Raw genomic sequence first — 16,461 nt, 5'->3', positions numbered from 1 at the left:
CCTCTGTGCTGTAGCCAGCGTCAGGAGACTCTTTCCTTTTCTGAGGATGAACAACACTGACATATGTCCAACCTGCCCAGCCATGGACCACACACATCCCAGCACAGGGCCCAACACATTCATAGACAGCATGATGTAGCCATGAGGTTGGGTCGCCCCATCCCTGTGTTCTCATTCCATTCCTGCTGCGGTGGTAAGATACCCCGATGCAAGCAATCCCAAAATGAGAAATGACTCATAACTCCAATTCGCCACTCAGGGAGAATCGAGGCAAAGAGAGGAGCTAATGCTTGCTTGCTTATGCTCTGCTCCGTTTCTCCATTCTCATGTAGTTCAGGACTACCCCCCTCCCCACATACGTAGGGAATGGTGCTGCCCATGTGGGTATCATCAATTCACTTTTAAGACAATCCCCCTCAGACATGCCCATAACCCAGCCCAATGTAGATAATCCCTCTTTGAGATTCTTCCCAGGGTGATTGCAAGTTGTGTCCAGCTGACAAAGCCAATCACCACACCCACCATGTCATCTCTCAAGCCTGCCCTTCAGGATACTTCTCACCATGCCTGACTTTAGGCACTTGTCCTCACCATCAGGTCAAGCGCAATCTGCTGAATGTCTCCTACCGCATCGCACAGTACACTGACGTCATCTCTGACCTGCGCAGGGAAATTGAGCACCTCAAGTCAAAGATTGAGAAGCAGGATAAGGAGAAGAAAAGTGACCCCAACATCCTGGATATACAAGGTAGTGCCAAGTGCAGGCCTGTGTCTCCAGCGAGCCCTGATAGCTCAGTACCCTCTCCCTGCTGGTGCTCTGTGCCCAATATCCAGGTTCTATGGGCCCATTGCTTCTCCTGGCCCAAGTGCCGGGCCGTGGCCATTCTGATTATTTACACTCACAGTGACCAACTGATCCTGTCAAGGGCTATTGTTCTTGCTTCCCTAGGAGCCTCAGGCTGGTTCTAGTTTCTAGCCTACAAGATATGGGGACTAGACTATTTTATGGTTTTTTGTTATTGTTTTGTTTTGTTTTTTGTTTTTTGGGGGTTTTTTTTGGTTTTGTTTTTGTTTTTGTTTTTGTTTTTTTTTGAGACAGGGTCTCATTGTGTAGCTCTGGCTGTCCTAGAACTTACTCTGTAGACCAGGCTGGCCTTGAACTCACAGTGATCTGCTTGCTTCCATATCCCAAGTGCTGGGATTAAAGGCATGCACCACTATATCTGGCTTGTGTGTGTTTGTTTGTTTTTAATTTCATTTTCTTTCTTTTTTGGTGTGTGTGTGTGTGTGTGTGTGTGTGTGTGTGTGTATGCATGCACACCTGTATGCTTCTGCATGTGGAGGTCAAAGGTCAGTGTTAAGTATCTTCCTCGCTCTCTACCTTTTTTTTTTTTAAGGAGAAAACTATTATAGATTCATAGGTAGGAGCTTGAGATTTAGGTAGGGTGGTTAGCCCATGTGGCTGACATTCAGCTGCCTGGTAAATGAGGGAGGGGACCTTCCAAGAAATAATAAGGAAGCCAGAGCACCAGAAAAGGCATCTCAGGCTGTGACCAGCCTCTGAAAGAAAAGACAGAAGGAGAGAAAGAAGAGCAGTTAGACCTCGCTGAGTCAAGACTCAGAACAGCAGGTGGACCCAGCAGAACCTCAGAGTGGCTCATAGGGACTGCCTTCTTTTAATTTTGCTTTTTGTTTTTGAGACAAGGTCTCTCTATGTAGCCTTGGCTGTCCTGGAACTCACTGTGTAGACCAGGCTAGCTTTGAACTCACAGAAATCCTCCTGCCTCTGCCTCCTGAGTGATAGAATTAAAAGAGTGTGCCCTGCCCTCTGCATCTGGCTCTTATTTTTAAATTGACTTTAAACTTTTTATTTATTGTATGTGTATGGGTGTTCTATCTGCATGTATGTCTGTGCCCCACATGTATGCAGTGCCCACGGAGGCCAGATGAGGGTGTAGTTACAGATAGTTGCCAGCCACCACGTGGGTGCTGGGAGTCAAACCTGGATCCTCTGAAGAATAGCCAGTGCTCTTAAATGCTAAGACATCTCTCGGGCCCCGATACTAATTTTTGAGACAGGGTCTCTCTCTAGACTTGGGACTTAGAAATTAGGCTATGCTGGCTGGCCAGTGTGCCCTGGGATCCACTTATCTTTGCCTCTCCCATACTTCAGCACTAGGGTTACAAATGGGCGCTGTCACACCTTGCTTTGAGGACTGAATTCAGGTTATAGAGAACTTGAGGCCAGCCAGGGAGACAAGACTCTCTCTCTCTCTGTTTCTCTCTGTCTCTCAAAAAAAAAAGGAGGAAAGAAAGAAAGAAAGATGAAACCTGTAAAACTTGCAGAAACAGATTCTAAGGACGCCTGTGTGGAGCTGGGAGGTGACCCAGTCACTTCCTGCTGTGGAAGCATGAGGACCTGTTAGGATCCTCAGCACTCACAGAAAAACCAGGTGCAGCAGGCTGGGTGCGTGATGCACACCTTTAATCCCAGCACTTGGGAGGCAGAGGCAGGTGGATCTCTGTGAGTTAGAATACAGCCTAGCCTACGAGGTGAGTTCCAGGACATCCAGGGCTGCTACCCAAAGAAACCCTGTCTCGAAAAACAGAACAAAACAAAAAGCCAGGCAGCACTGGGTGTCTCTAACCCCAGCACTGGGTAAGGGAAGGGTCTGGGGGATTCCTGGAGCTCGATGGCCTTCTAGTCCAGCCAGTTGAGAAGCTGCAGGATAAGTGAGAGACACTGTATCAAAGCATAAGGTAGGGAGAGACTCCAAAAGACACCCAACATTGACCTCTAGTCTGGCATGAGCACATGTGACTGCATGCATGTACACACAGACCCGGGTCAACACATACACAGTATATACACATATAACCCTCCTCCCCAAAAAGGACATATGTACCAAAGTCAAGTCCATTAGACATGCACACATACCACACATAAGAGGTTTATAAAGATAAGTTTTGCTGTATTTTCCAGAGGACTTCTAAAATAAATAAAAACAAGCAAGCAGCCCAAGACAAGAGGGGCGAGACATTTAATAGACAATTCACAGAAGAATTATTTTTATTTTTTTGTGTGTGTATGTGTGTGTGTGTGTGTGTAGGTCAGAGGACAACTTGCAGAAATTGGCTCACTTCTTCTACCATGTGGGTCCTGGGGATTGAACTTGCGTTGTTAGGCTTGGCTGTAACTACCCTTACCCACTGAGCCATCTTGCCAGCCATATAGAGTTCTTAGCAGCAGTAAACATTGAAAAGTCTCAAATACTTTGGGAAACTGGTGTACACTGAAATAGCTTTCACTTCTTGGGCCAGCTAAAAAGTAAAGTGCTGGGGAATGTGAAATGTGTATCAAGTGGGTAATGTATCAATTAGACAATTAAGGTTTTCAAAGAGAAGTGAGACCATGATATATACCCATCTGTCATGCTTCCACCTATCCATCTATGTGCTACCCAGCCAACTACTCATCCACACGCCTTTTCTCTATCCATTCATCCATCCACCCACCCATCTCCCCATCTATCCATCCACCCACCCATCTCCCCATCTATCCATCCACCCACCCATCTCCCCATCTATCCATCCATCCACCCATCTCCCCATCTATCCATCCACCCACCCATCTCCCCATCTATCCATCCATCCACCCATCTCCCCATCTATCCATCCACCCACCCATCTCCCCATCTATCCATCCACCCACCCATCTCCCCATCTATCCATCCACCACCCATCTCCCCATCTATCCATCCATCTACCTATCTCCCCATATATCCATCCACCACCCATCTCCCCATCTATCCATCCATTCACCCATCTCCCCATCTATCCATCCACCACCCATCTCCCCATCTATCCCTCCACCCACCCTTCTCCCCGTCTATCTGTCCACCCAAATACATGTTCATCCACCCACCCATCTCCCTATCCATCTGTCCACCCAAATACATGTTCATCCACCCACCCATCTCCCCATCCATCTGTCCACCCAAATACATGTTCATCCACTTACCCATCTCCCCATTGATCTGTCCACTCACTCATCTCCCCATCTATCCATCCACTCACTCATCTCCCCATCTATCCATCCACCCACTCATCTCCCCATCTATCCATCCACCCACTCATTTCCCCATCTATGCATCCACCCACCCATCTCTCCATATATACATCCACCCTCATATATATCCCTCCATCTATTCATCTATCCACTCACACATCCCTTTATCCACCCACCTATCTCCCCATCCATCCATCTGTCTACCCAAATACACATTCATCTACCTACCCATCCCTCATTCATTTATTCCTCTGCCCTCTTATCTATCCATCCATCTACACTTCCGTGCATCCATTCACCCACATATCTATCCATCTGTCTATCTATCCATCCATCCATCCATCCATCCATCCATCCATCCATCCATCCACACATCCATTTGTCCACACCAAAAGCCATCTATTTATCAATTTATGCACCATCAATTACCTACTCATTCATCCACCCATGCATCTACACATCCTCTCACCCACACACCCACCCATCCTCCATCCATCCACACATGTCCATGGGCCATGGCTCATTTTAGTGAGTGAGCATGGAGTTCAGCCTAGCCAGCTCTCTTCCCTCCTGCAGTCACCATCCCCCATGATGCAGAGGAGGACAGTCGTCTACAGATGAACAAGATCCGGGCACAGCTTATCGGGGCTTTCAAGGAGCAGATGGAGATGCGGCGCAGCCTGGTGGAGCTGGAGAATACCAACATTGAGCTGCACATAGACATGTCTCGCCACCTACTGACCATTGCAGAGTGAGTGCCCTGCTCCTGGGCATAGCACATCTCCTCAGGGAAGGGAAGCCAAGAAACAGAGGGGGCCGCTGGTTGCTACCATCCACAGGTCCCCAAGAAAGCAGGCCCTGTCTCTGTTCCTCCCCTATTATGACCCTATTGGTAAGCTGGGCCAAGCGGGAGACACTTCTGGATCTCTTGGACCTCTTATGGCTGGGGTCCAGAGCCGACCCAGAGGGTCAGTAAATATTTTTTTTTAAGATTTATTTATTTATTATGTATACAGCATGTATGACTGCAGGCCAGAAGAGGGCACCAGATCTCATTACAGATGGTTGTGAGCCACCATGTGGTTGCTGGGAATTGAACTCAGGACCTCTGGAAGAGCAGTCAGTGCTCTTAACCTCTGAGCCATCTCTCCAGCCCAGTCAGTAAATATGAACAGTCTGTCTCCCATGGTCCACTTACCCATGTGCCCTGATCTGAAGGCAGAGTGACCCTGTGCAGAGACTAGCTGGGATGCCCACTATCCACACCAGGTGTCTTGAGGTGAAAGGGACTCCAGTAATCCTTACGCTGGGACAGTGAGTGTCCCTCCAGCTGCCCTGGAGAGACCTGGACACATGGCCACCCACTCGGGTGATTTCAGACAGCACTGTCACACTCAACCCCGTTGCTTCTTTTCACTCTCCACTCTTGCTTCACCCCCTGATTCCCCTCCCCTTCTCCTCCCCTCCCCTCCCTCCCTTCCTCTTCCTTTCTCCTCCCCTCCTCTCCCTCCCTTCCTCTTCCTTTCTCCTCCCCTCCTCTCCCTCCCTTCCTCTTCCTTTCTCCTTCCCATCATCCTCTTTGTTTGGAATAGGGTCTTGCTATAGAACTCAGGCTGGCCTGGAACTTGTGACCTTCCTGCTTCCATCTCCCAGGTGCTGGAGTGACAACTGTAAGTCACCTCCCTTTGTCATGGTCACCACCATCATCATCCTCACCTTCCTCCTCTCTCCTGAATTACCAAAAACCAAAACCCAATTCAGTCACAGTGTCTTGCCCCTGGTCAGGCATCTGCTTGCCAAGGCTTCCTCATTTTTCCTTCCTTTTCTGCCCTGTTTCCACAGGTCCTGTTTAGGCTCAATGTGTTACCCTTGCTGGCAGAGCCCAGCCACTGTCCTAGTGTCCCTGGTCACACAGCTGTCCCCTGAGGACAGCAAGGATCAGAGAGGCGTGTCTCCACAAGAGGGAGCTGTGGCTGGCTCTGTGGGGTCAGGGGTGGATACATACGTGGTGGATAAGATCGTGAGGGAGACCCGATTGCTCTCCATTGTTTTCCCACGCCTGTGAAGAGGCCAGCAGGCCTGCAGGGCTCTGGGTGTGAGATGCAGAACCCTCAGCTCAGGCGCGACTGGCCCCTGATACCTTGTCCTGGCTGCAGCTGGGAGCGAGAGAAGACCCACCCCCAAGCCAACGCGGACAATGGGGAGAAGGAAGAGGAGCCCGCGGATGCTGATGGAGAGGAGGCTGAGGCTTCCGAGCCCCCGGAGGTGGCGCTGGCCAGAGAGGAGGTGAACCTGCTCTTGGCTGAACAGCGGAAAACGGCCGCCCTCAAGGTGAGGGAGAGGGGTGTTCAGTCATGGGAATGGGGCTGATTATCTGAGCCTGGCAACCCTGGAGAATACCCGCCCATCCCATGACACACAGCTAGCTACGCGGTTCCAGTCACCCGAGTCTCAGCCTCGGAGACACTGTCCAGGGCTGGGACGAAGCTCAGTTAGCAGAGGTTTGCTAAGCAAGCACAAGGCCCAGGGTGCCATCCCCAGCAACAAGTGTGGTGCTAGACACCTGAAATCCAGCACTCAGGGAGTAGAGGCAGGAGGATCAGAAGTTCAAGGTCATCCTTGGTCAGCCTTGATGCATGAGACATTGTCTTTGAAAAAAAAAGCTAGGCAGTGGTGGTGCATGCCTTTAATCCCAGCACTTGGGAGGCAGAGGCAGGTGAATCTCCAAGTTGGAGGTCAGCATCGTCTACAAAGCAAGTTCCAGGACAGCCAGCGATACACAGAGAAATCTTGTCTCAAAAAAACAAAACAAAACAAAACAAAAAAAGAGATTTTTAAAAATGAGCTGTTTATGTAATAGCTAGCTAGTGAGTAAGCTAGGTTTAGGAAAATTACAAATGTCTTGCTTGAGGAAGCTTTGGGGAAGGCCAGTGACCAGAGCTGGGTGGCTCGTTAGCTAAATGCTGACAGGTGTGTCCTAGAAAGCAGGCAAAGTGTCCAGTGAGGTCAATTGTTAAAAGCAGGCATCGTCTACTTCTCTTAAAGCTATGTGACCTTCATGTGATTACACCTGCATGCTGTAGTGTAGGCTCTGCCCGCACACTTCAGATGAATGATTAGATTCTCCACAGCTTTAAAAAATGAGAAAGATGGATGCCATGAGCCTCAGGAGCAAATTCAGATATCAACAAGTGATAGAGTCTGCAGTGGAGAGTGTCAGTCAGGAGTCTGCAGTGTGAGTGTCAGTCAGGAGTCTGCAGTGTGAGTGTCAGTCAGGAGTCTGCAGTGGAGTGTGTCAGTCAGGAGTCTGCAGTGGAGAGTGTCAGTCAGGAGTCTGCAGTGGAGAGTGTCAGTCAGGAGTCTGCAGTGGAGTGTGTCAGTCAGGAGTCTGCAGTGTGAATGTCAGTCAGGAGTCTGCAGTGTGAGTGTCAGTCAGGAGTCTGCAGTGTGAGTGTCAGTCAGGAGTCTGCAGTGTGAGTGTCAGTCAGGAGTCTGCAGTGTGAGTGTCAGTCAGGAGTCTGCAGTGGAGAGTGTCAGTCAGGAGTCTGCAGTGTGAGTGTCAGTCAGGAGTCTGCAGTGTGAGTGTCAGTCAGGAGTCTGCAGTGTGAGTGTCAGTCAGGAGTCTGCAGTGTGAGTGTCAGTCAGGAGTCTGCAGTGTGAGTGTCAGTCAGGAGTCTGCAGTGTGAGTGTCAGTCAGGAGTCTGCAGTGGAGAGTGTCAGTCAGGAGTCTGCAGTGTGAGTGTCAGTCAGGAGTCTGCAGTGTGAGTGTCAGTCAGGAGTCTGCAGTGTGAGTGTCAGTCAGGAGTCTGCAGTGTGAGTGTCAGTCAGGAGTCTGCAGTGGAGAGTGTCAGTCAGGAGTCTGCAGTGTGAGTGTCAGTCAGGAGTCTGCAGTGTGAGTGTCAGTCAGGAGTCTGCAGTGGAGAGTGTCAGTCAGGAGTCTGCAGTGTGAGTGTCAGTCAGGAGTCTGCAGTGTGAGTGTCAGTCAGGAGTCTGCAGTGTGAGTGTCAGTCAGGAGTCTGCAGTGTGAGTGTCAGTCAGGAGTCTGCAGTGTGAGTGTCAGTCAGGAGTCTGCAGTGGAGTGTGTCAGTCAGGAGTCTGCAGTGTGAGTGTCAGTCAGGAGTCTGCAGTGTGAGTGTCAGTCAGGAGTCTGCAGTGTGAGTGTCAGTCAGGAGTCTGCAGTGGTGAGCCTGTCAATCAATAAAAGAACAAATAAGCAAAAAGCAAGGTTTTAAGTGTCTAGCCTGAGGCCGGGCCCTGGGGCTTTAAGGAAAACTGGGAGTCCTGTGCCCTGAGCTAAGGTCTGAGGGGAACAGACACAGGTATGACTTGTCAGCACAGCAACAGTCACTGGGACAGGTGCAAGTGGGCAGATGTGGGGCTGGCTTTTTAGCTAAGGAGTTGAGGGGAATCAGGAGGGCTTCAGGGAAGTCTGGATGGAGTTGAGGAGGACAGAGGGGAGTCTGCTTGGGAAGGGGTTGGGAGGAAGGGAGTGAAGTCAATGCCCGATCAGAAGGAAGGTGGCAGAACACATCTTCCACAGCTGTTATCTGCCCGTCCCTTGGGGACCAAGACTCTGGGCATGCAAGGCAGCCTGAGCCCCACGTGACTCTCTGGGGGCCATGTGGAGTCAGTTGAGTGGTGTGATAGTTTCTTTGCTGAGTCACCTGAGCAGACTCCAGCATGAAGGGATACACGTTGCTGGGCAGGTGTTTGATAGGAGTAGTCAGCATCTCCATCAAGTGCACACACACACTCGTGTGTACAGACACACACGGAAACAAGCGTATATCCACAGCTGTGGACAGAGAGCTGGGGCCTTGCCTGGTGGGTGTGCAGAATGGGCTACAGGCTATCGGTGGGTCTCAAGGGCTCCCAGCTCATTTTCTACAGGGTGAGCAGTTCAGCAGGCCTGCAGTAGACAAGCTGGGCCTGAGCTCTCCCTGTGTCCCCTTGCATGCTGATGAAGAGATTCAGCTTGTGATATGGGAAACCCTGGCAGCATGTCACAGCCTGAGGTGGGTGGCATTGTTTCCTGGTACTGAAAAGGCAGTTTGCCAGGAGGAGGGGTCTGCCATTCCATAGCACACATGGCCCCATGCAGAAGTGCTGGAGAGGTTCAGGAGATAAGAGAAGTGGGTAGGAAAGGTGTCCAAGAGCCCCCACTGTGGTTTCTGCAGGAAGGAGCAGATGGGGTGGGTAGATAAGCTGGCATTTCTGGGGAGATATGAAGTGAGCAGTTGCCCCCCATGACTCACTCAAGGGCTGGGAATGTGGCTCAGTTAGTTGGTAGAGCTCTTGTCTTGTCTGCACAGAGCCCCAGGTTCCATCCCCAGCACTGCAGAAACCGGACTCCTATTGGTGCACACCTGTAATCCTAGCACACTGGAGGCACAAGAATCAGGAGTTCAAGGTCATCCTCAGCTATGTAGTGAGTTTGAGGCCAGCCTGGGCTATGTGACTTTGGCAAAAAAGAAAGGGAGGGGAGAGAAGGAGGAAGAGGACAAAGACTTACCCAAGTTTTGCTTGAGGAATGGAATGAGTTTAGTAGGGTTCCTCAGGGGCAGTGTACTGCTAGAATGGCCGCATTTTCTGCAGTTGCCAGCACCCTGCCTACCAAGCTCCCATAGTTTTCTTTAGAAAATATTTATGTTTTATATGTGTGTGACGGTATATGCACATGAGGGCAGGGGTCTGAGGAGACCAGAGAAGGGCATCGGATACCCTAGAGTTAGCATTTCAGGTAGTTGTAAGTCACCCGGTATGGGTAATGGGTACAGAACTTACATCCTCTGCAAGAGCAGTATGTGCTCTTAACTGCTGAGCCATCTCGCCATCCCCAAATCTCCTGCATTATATGGCTCTGAGACTACAGAATTCCTACATGTTTAGGTCATAGTTCAAGGGCACAGTCCCTAATGGCGGGAAGGCATGGCGGCAGGAGCGTGAGGCAGCCGCTCACATGTCAGGAAGCAGAGAGATGGATGCTGGTGCTCAGCTCACTTTCTCCCTTTTATTCAGTCCAGGAGCCAGCCCATGGGATGGTGTGTCCTATGTCTAAGGTGGGATTTCCACCTCGAATACCCTAATCAACATAATCCCTCATTGGCATGGCCAGAGGCTACCTGGTTCACATCATCATCGTTCACATGTGTCTTCTCGGTAGTTCTAGGGCCTGTCAAACGGACCTCATCAGTATTAGGCTCATCGTTAGGGCTGATGGCCACGTGTCTCATGAGGCTGACTAACTGGCATCAGTGCTTGCCCTAAGCTGTCTGTCTCCCATAGGCTGGACTAGAGCAGCGCCTGGCCCATGCCAAGCAGAAGGCCTCACAGATGGAGAAGCTGCTGCCCAGGCAGGTGACCAGTGAGGACCAGCGGGAGGTGCTGCAGCTGCTGTGCAGGGCCCACGAGCTGGAGGTGGAGAACACAGAGCTGCAGGCTGACAACCTGTGCCGTAAGAACCTGCTGTGCCAGAAGGACTTCGTGATCCAGCGCTATCACCAGCACCGGATGCTGTGCGAGCAGGTCATCCAGGGGCAGCGGCAGCTGATGAAGGGTGAGGCCAGCTCCGTGTGTGAGATCAACTGGTACCGCATTCTAGAAAGAGAATCCACAGGATGAGGGCCGGGGAGATGGTTGTCAGTACGGTGTTTACTATACAAGTGTGGGGACTTAGTTTGAGCCTCAGAACTCATTAAAAAGCTGAGTGTGGTGGCACATGCTTGTAATCCCATTGATGGCCAGATGGAAAATGGGGACAGGTGGGTCCCTGGAGCTAGCTAGCTGGCTGGCTGGCTTAGCCTACTTGGCAAAGTTCCAGGCTAATGGGAGGGAGACCTTGTCCTTAACAAAGGGTGGATGGTGCCTGAAGAATGACACCTGAGGTTGTCCTCTGACCTCTACATACACACACACACACACACACACACACACACACACACACACACACACACACACACACAAGATGGAAGGGCTCGGGAACACAGCTCATTGGTAGAATGCTTACCTAAAAAGCCTAAAGCCCTGAGTTTGATTCCCAGCACCACAGGTAAACAAACGCTTTGTCTGGAAACATAGGACAGTCCCCAAGAGTGTAGCACAGACACTATCCTGCCACCATCCTGCTTACTGTGGCTGGCTCCCTGTACCCGCTCCATCCCTCCCACGCTCCCCACTTCTCTTTTTCCTCCATCTCTTCTTTCTTCTTCCCCAGGGTTACATTGCTTAACTCAGACTGTCTTCAAACTCATAATTCTCCTACCTTAGCTACCCTAGTGTCCAGCCCCAGCTTTTTTGTTTATTTTGAGACAGAGTCTCACATGTAGCCCTGGCTGGCCTAGGGCTTGCTGTGTAGACCAGATTGGCTTGAAAGTCACAGAGAACTGACTGATTTTCTCCTGAGTGCCAGGATTAAAGGTGTGCACCACCATGCCCAGCCTTGTCTTCATTTTTTTTGAACTATTTGATTTATTTTACATTGTATGTATATATGTGTGTGTTTGTGTGTGTGCACATGTACATATGGGTGCATGTGTGGAGATCAGAGGCCAACATCCAGGTGTCTTCTGGTACCATATACCACCTTGGTCTTTGAGTCAGAGTCTCAGAGTCTCATACTGAACCTGGAGCTCACTGAGTAGGCGAGCTTTGCTGGCCAACAAGCTCCAGGGGTCTTCCTGTCTGTCTGCCCATTGCTGGAGTTAAAGTCACACACCGCCATGTCGTACTCTTATGTGGATACTATGGACCCAACTGAGGTCCTCATGCTTGAGCAGCAAGCACATTCCCACACAACCATCTTTCCAGCTCTTTCTTTCTCTCCAAGACTGGATCTCACTGTGTAACTCAGGCTGTCCACTAAATACATAATCCTCCTGCCGCAGGTCTCTCTCAAGAGCGGGGACTCGGGTCATTTTCCTGGCTCCGTGATTTTACCTGTTTGGGATATTTCCTGTGACTTCAGTCATACGCTGTATGGTCTTTGGTGTCTGATTTCTTTCACTTAGCATTTCATTCCTTAGACTCATTCATGTTGTAGCAGACACCATAATGTCATTCTTTTTGTAGCTGAGTCATATTCCACCACACAGACAGCCCGTGTCCAGAAGCTCATCTGTGGGTGGTGTCCCCATCTACGGCTATTAGGAACAACACTTTGGAGAACATTCGTGTTCAGCTTTTCTTTCTTTCTTTCTTTCTTTCTTTCTTTCTTTCTTTCTTTCTTTCTTTCTTTCTTTCTTTCTCTCTTTCTCTTTCTTTCTTTTTTTAATTTATAAAGACAGGGTTTCTCTGTGTAGCTTTGCGCCTTTCCTGGAACTCACTTGGTAGCCCAGGCTGGCCTCGAACTCACAGAGATCCGCCTGCCTCTGCCTCCTGAGTGCTGGGATTAAAGGTGTGCGCCACCACCGCCCGGCTCAGCTAAACTTTTATTTATACTTTGGGACCATTATCAGTCTTTTCTCTCTCTCTTTCCTCCTCTTTCCTGTTTTGGCAATTCTGGAGATGCCAGGCAAGCACACTACCACTGAGCTACATGTCCAGCCCAATACTGTTATTTTATGATTGAAAGGAACATGTCAGTACAACAGAAAAAGATTTGTTTGTTTGTTTTCAAGACAGGCTGTCCTTGAACTCACTCTTTAGACAAGGCTGGCCTCGAACTCAGATCCGCCTGCCTCTGCCTCCCAAATGCTGGGGTTAAAGGTGTGCACCACCACTGCCTAGCCAGAAAAATAATTTTAAACTTCAGCTGGGGTATAGCTCAATGGTAGTGTTTGCTTAGCATGTTTGACACACAGGATTTACCAAGTGTAATGGTGTACACTTTTAATCCCAGCACTCAGGAGGCAGAGGCCCATAGATCTTTGTAAGTTCAAGGCCATCCTGGTCTATATAGTGAGTTCTGAGCCAGCCAGGGCTGCACAGTGAGACACAGCCACCCCCTGCCTCACCAAAGACCCCAAACTCCATCTTCATTACCACATACACAAAAATCATTATAAAAAATCCAAATCTAGCTAGGGTTGCCACCTAGTTGGTGGAATGCTTGCCTAGCATTCATGAGGCTCTGGGTCCAATTCCTAGCACTGTATAAACCAAGTATGGTGGCTCACACCTGTAATGCCAGCACTTAGCAGGCACAGGCAGGATGATCAGAGGTTCAAGGTTATCCTCAGGTACATAGTGAGTGCAAGGCCAGCCTGGGCAACGTGAGATCCAGTCTCAAAAAAATTAAGTTAAAATGGATGGGAATATAAAAGACAGTATACTGGAGAAGAAAACTCCATCCAGGAAGTTCCTTCCCTTCAAACACTCCAGGAAGGGTGTTGCCCTTTTTGGTTTTCACCTGGCCTGAGGCGGTGTGCTGTACCACATTCTGATGGCTGCTCTCTTTGCCTCCTCAGACAGTGGCATTTCAGCCCCGGAACCTCTGGAGCAGCAGTACCGACTGTACCTCCGGGAACTGGGCGAGGGCACATTGGACCGCCTGCTGCTGCAGCTCTCAGTGATGTCCAGCTCCATCCAAGTGAGTCTCACTTCCCCCACCTCTGGCTAAGGCCGCGATCAGCAACATCCCATGATTCTTTGCGCTAGGCCAGCCTGTGCTGTGCACCAAAGAACTGGGGAAGGTAACTAAGGAGACATGTACCAGGTGCCCAGGGTCAGTTCCAGGTGGAGCATAGGGACAGGGACCAGCACCAGACGATGAGCTAGGGAGATGGCTCAGTCAGTGCTTACTGGGCAAAGACAGGGACCTAAGGCCCTGCACACACTAAAAAAGCCTGTCACCCCAGTGCTGGAGGGACAAAAATAGGTAGCTCCCTGGGGCTCAGTGTGCAGCCATTCCTGCTGAATTGATGAGCCCCAGGTTCAGTGAGAGACCCTGTCACAAGAGAAAAAAAAAAAAACAAGGAGGATGACTGGGGAAAACACCCAAAGTCTACCTCTGCCCTCTACATGATATACTGTTCTCCAACATGTGCACGCACATATGAACATGTATATACACATACAAATTCATAGTGCACACATGTACGCACGGGAGGTCCGCAGGTCTAACTAGCACATCCTGTCCAGTGAGCAGTAGATAGAGCAGGGTCTACTAGAGGACAGGGTGGCTCTGGGTGCTGTTCCCTGGGGTCAGGCCGCCAGTGCTCTTTCTCTGATCATGCCTCTCGTCCTTGGCTCTACCTGAAGAATCTGAAGTGGGTCAAGCTGGTGGGAGGGACTCTCGGATGCATCCTTTGGAGAACCAGAGAGATATTTGAATGCTCTGGCCCTCCTCTGGGTTCTTGCAGGCTCCTGTTGGGAGGAGCCGTTTCAAATTCTCTCTCTCTCTTTCTCTGGGTTTTTTGAGACAGGATTTCTCTGTGTAGTCCTGGCTGTTCTGGAACTCACTCTGTAGACCAGGCTGGCCTTGAACTCACTGAGATCTGCCTGCCTCTGTTTCCCAGGTGCTGGGATTAAAGGTGAGTGCCACCACCTGACTTGTTAGAGTATTTTGGGGAGAACCAATTGAGCCAGAATCTAGTACATAACATAGGCTGGCCTAAAACTTGCAATCCTCCGGCCTCAGCCTCCCAAGTGTTAGGATTGCGGGTGTGACCACTATACCTGGCTCTAATGTTCAGCAGTTCTAGGTTCATGTCCTATTAGAGTTCCCCTCGACCCCTACCCCAGTGGGCAACTCGCCCGTTATGAAATCTCTCTCCAGAGAGGGTCTGGTTGTTGCCATCAGTGGGCCTGTATTAGCCCGTCATTGTCCCCTCAGGACATAGTTTACATTTCATTTCACTCTTGATTCCTAATTCTGTGGGTTTGCACCAACAGATAAAACAAATATGACCATTGTAGGACCACACCAGGCAGCGTACCTGCCTGAAACATCTGATGCTCTGCTGTTTTTCCATCCCTCTCCACTGGTTCTGAACACCAGGGATCATTTGTGGTTCTTGTTGCTTTGGGATGCTGGAGATGGAACCCAAGACCTTGTGAATGCTAGACAAGCACTCTACCACTGAGCCAAGCTCCTAGTCCCTCACTGGGGGATTCCAGGCAGGTGCTCCACCACTGAGCCACACCCCAGCCCCTCACTGGGGATTCCAGGCAGGTGCTCCACCACTGAGCCACACCCCAGCCCCTCACTGGGGATTCTAGGCAGGTGCTCCACCACTGAGCCACACCCCAGCCCCTCACTGGGAATTCTAGGCAGGAGCTCTACCACTGAGCCACACCCCAGCCCCTCACTGGGGGATTCTAGGCAGGAGCTCTACCACTGAGCCACACCCCAGCCCCTCACTGGGAATTCTAGGCAGGTGCTCTTCCACTGAGCCACACCCCAGCCCCTCATTGGGGGATTGTAGGCAAATGCTCTTCCACTGAGCCACACCCCAGCCCCTCACTGGGGGATTGTAGGCAGATGCTCTACCACTGAACCACACCCCAGCCCCTCACTGGGGGATTCTAGGCAGGTGTTCTATCACTGAACCATGCCTCCAGCCCTTCATTGGGGGATTTAGACAGACACTTTGTCATGGATCTAATCCCCCGTGGTTTTTGTTGTTTAGGTGTGTGTGTGTGTGTGTGTGTGTGTCCCTGCCATTAGAGTTATGGGGTATTGTGAGCTGCCAGACATGGATCCTGGGAACAAGACTTGGTCCTCTGTAAGAGCAGCAAGTGCTTTTAACCCACGAACCTTCTCTCCAGCTGTGCTGCCCCACCTCCCAGGCCACATATGTGAGTTTAGTGCCCATGTCTTTTTCCAGTCTGCAGTCCAACATGGGATCTGTGTTTTCTTGAACCATTGTGTCTCCTTCATATTCTCAATCTGGAAGAATCCTTAGCTTCTCTGCCTCCTATGCCTGACACTTGAGGGTGCTACTGAGCTGCTCTGCAGAATGTCCCTTACTTGGGGCTGGACTGGCATCTCCTCATGATCAGCTTGAAGAGCTGGTTGTAAGGATCACACATGGGCAGAGAGGGCACAGCCTGAGGCACAGAGTGTGTCTTATTAGCCTGGACTTCTGGGTTGAGGCAGGCGGTACTTATGCTCTTTCTCCATAAGTGTGAGTATGTGAGAGAGAGAGAGACACTCAGGATGCTGGGGATGCCACTCAGTCTTGTGGGTGACTCTGTCCCTGAGCCCTGCCCCCAGCCCTACTGTTCTTTTGAAAGGACCATCTCTGGCACATAGAGACCACACAAGCATTTGGCTTCTGTGAAACTCTTTGCTCAGCACACTGGGCTCTGGTTCTCAGCAGGCAGTGTCTTCTCACAGCACAGGGCATCCCCTCACCCACGCCTGGGCATCTCTAGTGTCAACCTCTTCGAGCAGATGCTCAGGGTACAGGAGCAGCCTCTGGTGTTCTCAGCAGCGTGGCTAAGTGGACCAG

The 16,461-nt window shown here is 50.5% G+C and overlaps 1 protein-coding gene across 1 annotated transcript in view; it reads left to right on the top strand.

The window, feature by feature from the left end:
- The window catches only part of LOC131898456 (kinesin-like protein KIF19), a 51,643-nt gene that overhangs the window by 23,614 nt on the left and 11,568 nt on the right, over positions 1–16,461 (top strand). The window contains exons 10-14 of the mRNA XM_059249636.1: positions 598–748; positions 4,646–4,820; positions 6,226–6,400; positions 10,355–10,625; positions 13,474–13,595. Of these exons, the coding sequence (XP_059105619.1) occupies positions 598–748; positions 4,646–4,820; positions 6,226–6,400; positions 10,355–10,625; positions 13,474–13,595 (894 nt within the window). The remainder of the gene's footprint in view (positions 1–597; positions 749–4,645; positions 4,821–6,225; positions 6,401–10,354; positions 10,626–13,473; positions 13,596–16,461) is intronic.

Source organism: Peromyscus eremicus, chromosome 23 (genome assembly GCF_949786415.1).
Source record: "Peromyscus eremicus chromosome 23, PerEre_H2_v1, whole genome shotgun sequence".
Classification (NCBI taxonomy): Eukaryota; Metazoa; Chordata; class Mammalia; order Rodentia; family Cricetidae; genus Peromyscus; species Peromyscus eremicus.
This window is presented reverse-complemented; position numbering and strand designations above follow the sequence as displayed.